General features: G+C 46.1%; 2 protein-coding genes across 3 annotated transcripts in view; one reads left to right on the top strand and one right to left on the bottom strand.

The window, feature by feature from the left end:
* The first annotated feature begins 492 nt into the window (after positions 1-492).
* LOC119284494 (transmembrane protein 131-like) lies at positions 493-5308 on the top strand. Its single transcript, XM_037563612.1, has 4 exons — positions 493-647; positions 945-2658; positions 3228-4312; positions 4398-5308. The coding sequence occupies exons 1-4, from the start codon at positions 508-510 to the stop codon at positions 5287-5289; spliced, it is 3831 nt and encodes a 1276-aa protein (XP_037419509.1). The 5' UTR covers positions 493-507; the 3' UTR covers positions 5290-5308.
* Positions 5309-5974: 666 nt separating this feature from the next.
* Positions 5975-7324, bottom strand: part of LOC119284495 (MADS-box transcription factor 47-like) — a 14911-nt gene continuing 13561 nt past the window's right edge. Inside the window, exons 5-9 of one of the 2 annotated variants that reach the window (XM_037563613.1) lie at positions 7023-7122; positions 6902-6943; positions 6738-6779; positions 6501-6649; positions 5975-6364 (exon numbers count right to left, since the gene is read on the bottom strand). In XM_037563613.1, coding sequence (XP_037419510.1) covers positions 6340-6364; positions 6501-6649; positions 6738-6779; positions 6902-6943; positions 7023-7122 — 358 coding nt within the window. In that variant the 3' untranslated portion in view covers positions 5975-6339. The remainder of the gene's footprint in view (positions 6365-6500; positions 6650-6737; positions 6780-6901; positions 6944-7022; positions 7123-7324) is intronic. The other variant, XM_037563614.1, reaches the window with a different exon arrangement.

Here is a 7324-nt window from a genome sequence, read left to right as displayed (position 1 = left end):
CTATGAGTTGTAAACAGCGAGGCTGACGCAACCGAGAACGTCGCGACGCGAGCATACGCAATCGCCAGTGCATTGAACGCTTAGAGCATCTTATCTTATCTTGATTGACCACCGAAAGTTTCTTATTTACAAAATAGTTTCCCCTTTTTTGTTAGAAAGAACTGTTTGAGAACATTTATATTTGTTGTTGGTGATGATAATGTTGTTTGGACTAGATTTGTAGCACGCAAACACTGAAAGGGCTAAAAGTTTCAAAAAATATGCACTGAAAGGGCTAAATAGTCATGTGAACTTCAATCAAAAACCACAAAATGGGGTTTCCCCTTCCTTTTGGGGGTGGGACGTGAATGTGTTTTCTTCACCGGGACCAACCAACCCCTCCCTCCAATTTTTATTTTGTTTCCCTCCCACTTCTTTTTATTTCCTGTCCACCTCCGTCCCTGTCCGTCTCCCCCTCCCTCTCCTCCTTTTTATTTCCTTTTTCTTTTCATTTTCCCGTCGATTCCTATGGTCACCACAACACTAAAGTCTCGCCCGCCGCATGCCCTCTCCGCCATGACCACCCGCCGCCGCCGCCGCCGCCGCTCTTCGCCAGCGGCTCCATCCATTCCCCTCGCCCCCCTGCGCTCCGCTTCCTCCCCTGCTCGGTGAGTTCCCCGTTAACTCCGCTGCTCCGCCCTCCTTGCTTTCTTGCCTCCAGCCATCTTGAAGCGACCAAGAAACTGCTGCTCGCCTCTCGCTGGCCAGCGCTCTCGAGTTCTGGAGTGATCCATGCTTATGCTGCCGAAGATACCAAGTTTTTTTGGGGGTTCGCGTGACTATTTTCTTGGGGTTTCTGTTTGGGGGATGCTTTGGTGTTCGGTAGCGCTCTGCCTTTTTGACGAACAACCGCGGCCAGCCGGCGAGTTCTTGACCTCTTTTGTGGTGTTTTCGCCTTCTTGCAGGGCTTCCTTGGCTGCTCTGTGCTGCGTGTTCTTGGCCTTCGCGCTGTCCGTCTCGGCGGCGGCGGCGGCGGCGGATTCCGCGGAGGAGAGCCATGAGGACGGTCGCTGCCTCGGCTTCCGGGATGTGTGCGCGGACGGGGGTTCCTTCTGCTTCTCGTCCTCGGAGGTCCAGACGCTGCTCGCCAGCGATGACGTCATCAACGAGCCTGATTTGGGGGTTTCAAGGGACTGGGGGCCATCCCGGTCAATGTGCTTCCCGATGTCCGGGGGAGGCATGGTAACTTGCTCCTCTGCCGATGCAATCGTCGCAGGGGCGCGCGATGCGTTGGGGAGAGAGGGCAAGGATGTTGCGAGGTATGATGCTGGGTCGTGCCAGGCGCCGCTTGTGCCTGACAATTGGATGCAGGCATCGCATGGGGTGCCACTGGAACTGGATGGCGCGACCTCAGATGTCAGCCCAAATGCCCTCTACAGTTCTTCCTCCATGAATGTGGAGATAAGTCCGCCAGTCTTGGATTGGGGCAGGAGTAACCTGTATGCAGCCTCTGTGGCCTCCCTGACTGTGGTGAACTTGAACAATGACAGTGTCTTGCGTGTCTATGAGCCATTCAGCACTGATCCACAGTTCTATGTGTATGGTTATGAGGACCTGGTTCTGCAGCCCGGCGAAAATGCGTCGGTCACCTTCATGTTCCTGCCAAAGTTGTTGGGCTCTTCTTCAGCACATTTGGTTTTGCAGACCAATTTTGGTGGGTTCATCATACAAGCTAAGGGCATGGCTGTCGGGTCGCCTTACCAGATACTTCCATTGACCAGGATGGATGTTGTAATAGGTGGACACCTGGAGAAGAATTTGTCCATATACAACCCTTTTGATGATTCTCTCTATGTCGAGGAAGTGGCCGTTTGGATGTCTGCTTCTGAAAGCACAAAACAATCTTCTCATGTAGTTTGTCAGTTAGGCCCTCTGGATGAGGCAGTGGAGTTAACTTCTTTGAGCAGCAACTGGCATACTGCAAGCAGTACTGAATTTGGATGGCCAGTGATCCATATTAGGCCTAGTGAGCAATGGGAGGTGCTTCCTTCAGAAAGCAGCACTGTCATAGAGTTGAAATTGCAACCTATTTCAGAAGGCAAGGTGTTTGGTGCTATCTACATGAAACTGCGCAATCACACAACTGATAAGGTGGACATTGTTGTTATACCTATTGAACTAGAGGTACACACGCGCACCTACTATGATTCCACAAACTTGGTTTCTGTCACGTTTGAGCGAATATCATCTTGTGCTGGAAATGGGTCAATATATTCCCTTTCCTTACGGAATGATGCAACAGAGTTACTGAAGGTTGTGAGTATAACTGGGGATAACAGGGATGGCCCGATGATCTTTCAGTTGAAGTACTTGAATGGCTTGATACTCTTCCCTGACACTGTAACAGATATAGCTTTGATAAGATATACTGCTTCAGTTCCAAAGGGTATTTCATTTGACAACTGCAATATAGTGGTCGAAACAAACAGTTCCCTTGGTAGTTCAATTGTGATACCCTGCCAAGATATAATGCGTGCACCTATTTCTCATACAACCAATGCCGTTGTTGCTGATTCTGATGAGCCATTTGCTGAATCACATTCTGAAGAGACCTCTGCTAACTCAAGGACAGGATCTTTGGGCAGCATCATAGAAACAGAAGGCCCGCATAACATGAAGGTAATATAAAACCTTGTGCTGTTTCAGTTGGTCTTACGTGTTGTTCTCCTAGCTGGACTAGGACCTGTTTTGAAGCATTCAATGCTTACAACATAATCTATGCTATGAACCCAGTAATGAATAATGATATCACTCTGTCATGTGTTACCCTGTTCATTAATTTCATCAGCCCAGCATATCATTTTCTCTTTAAACCGGTAAAGTTAATCTCATGCAGGCTGTAAATTCATATTGGTATGTTAACCTTACTGCTTTAATGTTTTCTGTAACACATGCCATTATCGCGTTAAAGAAAGTTTGTAAGGCCTTTATTGTGGTTGTCATTAGTCTTAACCATCTGTTTGGAAGAATAAGCAGGGGAATAGAGAAAAGCAGGCACATTATGCAATCTTGCTCTCGTTATATATTTTACGATAGTTTAGTATTGATCTCGTATTCGACTGTCATAGATATCAATAGTTGGTAACTCTTTGCAAACTGCTAAATTGTATCAAGTATTTTCCACCTGTATGCATTTAAATATTTTTGCTTTGTAATATTCTCATACAATTTTGTAATATAATTTGCAGCCAACAATCGGGGGAGCGATCAGAGCAGATGACATGGTACTTAGGAATTGGAGATCTCATGGAACAATGACTGGGATTTCTGTTCTCACAAATCATGAGTTGGTGTTTCCTGTCGTGCAAATTGGATCACAGTTTTCTGAATGGATAACCGTCCATAACCCAAGCCAGCAACATGTGTCCATGCAGCTGGTACTGAACTCTGAGGAAATCATTGGCCAGTGCAGAACTGTAAACGACGAATGTGAACACACTTTCTCAAGCAGATCTCCAGAAATTGACTCAACAGAGACCAGATTTGGCTTCTCATTAGGTAGCAAAGCAATTACTGAGACCTATCTTGGTCCTTTGACAAGCGCTGTACTTGGTCCCATTGTTTTCCGCCCTTCAAATCGGTGCATGTGGTCAAGCATGGCTTTGATTAGAAACAATCTGTCAGGCTTGGAATGGTTACCTCTTCGAGCACCTGGTGGCTGGCAATCTATTGCCCTTTTAGAGGGACCTGAGGCTGTTTGGAAGTTAGAGTTTAACCTTGGTTCTAATCTTGACGACAACTCAACACTGTCCAAATCCGAGATCCCCAGCTCTTCGTGCAGTCAGCAGTTGTCCAAGGAGATACATGTTAAAAATAGTGGTGACCTTCCTCTTCGAGTCACAAAGGTGAAAGTTTCTGGAGTTGATTGTGGTTTGGATGGATTTACGGTGAACAACTGCAAGGGGTTTAGCTTAGCGCCAAGTGAATCAATAAGAATGCTCATTTCTTTTAAAGCTGACTTCTCTTCAGTTAAGGTTCAGCGAGATCTTGAGCTAGCTATGACTACTGGCATCTTCGTAATCCCTATGACTGCAAATATTCCTGTCTGTATGCTTAAGCAGTGCAAAAGGTCTTACTTCAGATCAATCCATTGGAAAGCATTGATACTCTTTTTGGGAACTGTGTCCTTGTTTGTTGTGGTCATTGTTCGTGGTGCCCCGTATTCTTTGTCAGCGAACTCTCAAGACTACTATGCCAAGATTGCTGACAGGAAAGATACCATCAGTAAGACTGTTAAGCCCTCTTTTCCTCAGGGTAGTAACAAAACTTCCAGGTAAAAATTTGATCAATATCGTCCTTTTATCACATTTTTCCAGTATCAGATGATTTATGTTTGACCAATTATGCATTGTTGACAGGCCGATAAGGGAACACAGAAAAGCTGAAGAAGCTCCTCCTGAGAAATGCCCTCCTAGTACTCTTGATAGCCCCCGAAAGAAAGATGACAAGAGCAATGCAGATAAACAACAGAGTACAACTTCAGCTATATCTGTGTCCCCAACTAATCCTGTGGAAGACAAGGTATCAACGGAAGTTACAGAAACTAGCGGGAACCTTACTATCAGAGTTGCTAGAGAAAAAGGGAGGCGAAGGAAGCGAAAAGTTGGCGGCGCAGGACTGGCAGCAAAATTTGAGGTTTCTAGCAGCCACAGCGGGAATTCAACACCATCTTCACCGTTGTCACCGAGTTTGACCCCTAAACAAGGCTGGTCCTTTTCTGGAGCATCATCTGAACCGAAGCACAGAAACAAACTCGAGAGTAGACTTGATGTCGAAGCAAGGGCACCATTAACTGGGAATAACAAAGTGAAGAATGGCTGGTCCCAAACTGCCAAGCAGCAGCCACCCGCACCTCCAGCGACATCTGTAAACCCATTGGCTTCATCCACTGCACTGACCACAGCATGGCGCTCGCCATTGTTGGCCTCATCTTCCCCAATTGCCCCGCATGCTCGTGCTCCCGGCTCCAACCTGATGAAAGACAAGGCTGTGAAGAGAGATGAGGGTGTCACTGCACTGAAGAAAGAGTTCACTTATGACATATGGGGTGATCATTTCTCTGGACATCTGCTGGGGAAAGCAAGGGAGGTCGCACCGGGCAAGGTGTTTACTGCTTCTGAAGGGTCCTCCTACAGTTTCTTTGCAAGAGAGCCTCAGGCCCTCATGATGAAGCAGCCGTCTGCGCCACCTGACTCTCGTGGCCGCAGATCGCTGCCGTCTGATGTAGCTTCTGGTTATGCAATAAATTAAGAAGTTGAAAGTTGAACCATTTGGACTCTCGCGTCTCTCCTCTGCATCTTGTATTCCTGGGCTCTGCCTTTCTACTAACTGCACTAACTGCACTACCATTCCGGGGCTTTAGAGGCTTAATTACTCTAATTAGGGCAATATAAAATGGAGAGCAGACCAAAAAATGATTCATTTCTCACCACAAACAATATTTCTTAATTGTCAGCTAATGAAAATTAATCTGAACGAAAATCTACCCATAAACTTTTTAAAGTTCAGCTGCCCAATCTTCTTTTACTATGTTTGTCTGGGTATATTATGCAAGATCTAGCTGCAGTTTTGCTTGGTCGCAAATGCAATTCAGAGAATCAGGAACCATTCCAGTGCCACTGAACAAACTTGATCTGCCATTCTAACATTCTGATCTGAAGCTATTAAAGCTAGTTGATGTCTGATCTAAAGTTGAAGATACTAAAGCTGATATCTCACTTTACTGCCGCCGAATCAAAGACATTAGGTACTGGACATATATGCCTGTCTAAAGCAGGAGAGGTGATTGATGCTAACTAATCCTGTTTAACATGTGCAAAGGCAAAGGGCATACATTTTTTCTTGCAATCTCCACTTCTAATCATGTTCTATTTGTTCCCATTAGTCACTAGCACAGAAGTTCTCCCCCCCAGAAAGGATGATCGACAGGTGCTTCTTGAAGAACATCATAACATACATTTTCCCCCCCTTCTTATGTTGAAATCAATATGCCACTGTGCCAGTGGCTGATTTACTTGCAAGGAGTGATTGAAGCAACTCAGAGTTCTGCTGGATACTCAGGGGTCTACTAAAGCTTTACAGCACAGGACAAGGACGGGGAAAAGCAGCACTCGCAGGTAATATCAAAAGAACCTGTTCTCTTATTATGCCACACTATACTATATATAACAGAAGCCAGTCTTCTTTTAGATTACACACATCATCCAGCGCACTCAAACTGTTTATTCGATGCAGCGCGCGGTTCGATTCAGGACCTTGTTGCGACCAACCATCACTTTGCTTCGGATAATTTCCAGCCAATCACTTCGAGTTGTAGAGTGGTAATCTGCAGCACACACAAGTCATATGATGAATGCAATTTTCTCAGCTCAATACCGAATTTTTACTCAGCAGTAATTCATATGGCATTTCAGACTGGACATGGCTTCTGGTACAGATGGCTGCCTTTGGCAATAACTCACCCGAGCCTGAGAGAGGTATCGGAGCTGTCCTCGGTGTCGAGGGGAGGGCGCGGATACGACGTGTTGGTGACGGACTCAGACGACTGTCCTTCCTCGTACACCACCGGTGAATCAGCGGCGACTTGCATCTCCATCTTGGACGCCTGCAGCTTCAGACCATTGCTCCATCACAAACGGAATGTCCAGAAATGGAAACAACACGCAGGAGAGGGGGGAATAATATTTGCAGGGACTCACTTGCTCCTTTAGCCTTGCGTTTTCCTCTATCAGCTGCACCCTCTGTTCAACAACACAGAGCGGCATGTTAGCGAAACAAACATCGAAAACCGGTGAGTTTGAGCTACAATTTCTCTGAAGTTCCACACACGAATATTCAGGTCCTGGAGGCACAAAGTTCTTACCTTTCTTTCTAGCTCGCTGATCTGGTCCATGATCTTTTGGCTCTGCATTACGGAAATCATCGTCAAGGTGTGGAAAACTAAGACCATAGCTAGATAGGTTGATGTTGTCACGCACGCCTACCTTGGTTTTCAGAACAGAGCCGAGCCCGGACTCGAGGCTCTTCTCTAGAGCCTGAAGCTGCTGGACGTTCAGGCTCTGGAGCTCCTCTCCTCTCATCTGCCTGCAGGAATGAGATAGCACATATCAAACGACTACAACAGCTGAACTAGTTGAGGATGCATAAGTCTTCACGTAAAGTTAGTGAACTATATAATTTATATTGGAGTAAAAATCCATCAAGGACACTCATATTGGAGCATATGTTATTCTGAGATTCCTATTCCTCCCTCGTGGCTACCCTCACGACAACCAACTAGGGGGGT

The sequence above is a fragment of the Triticum dicoccoides genome, chromosome 4A, assembly GCF_002162155.2.
Source record: "Triticum dicoccoides isolate Atlit2015 ecotype Zavitan chromosome 4A, WEW_v2.0, whole genome shotgun sequence".
Taxonomy (NCBI): domain Eukaryota; kingdom Viridiplantae; phylum Streptophyta; class Magnoliopsida; order Poales; family Poaceae; genus Triticum; species Triticum dicoccoides.
The sequence above is the reverse complement of the archived record's forward strand: the minus strand, read 5'-3'. Positions and strand labels throughout refer to the sequence as shown.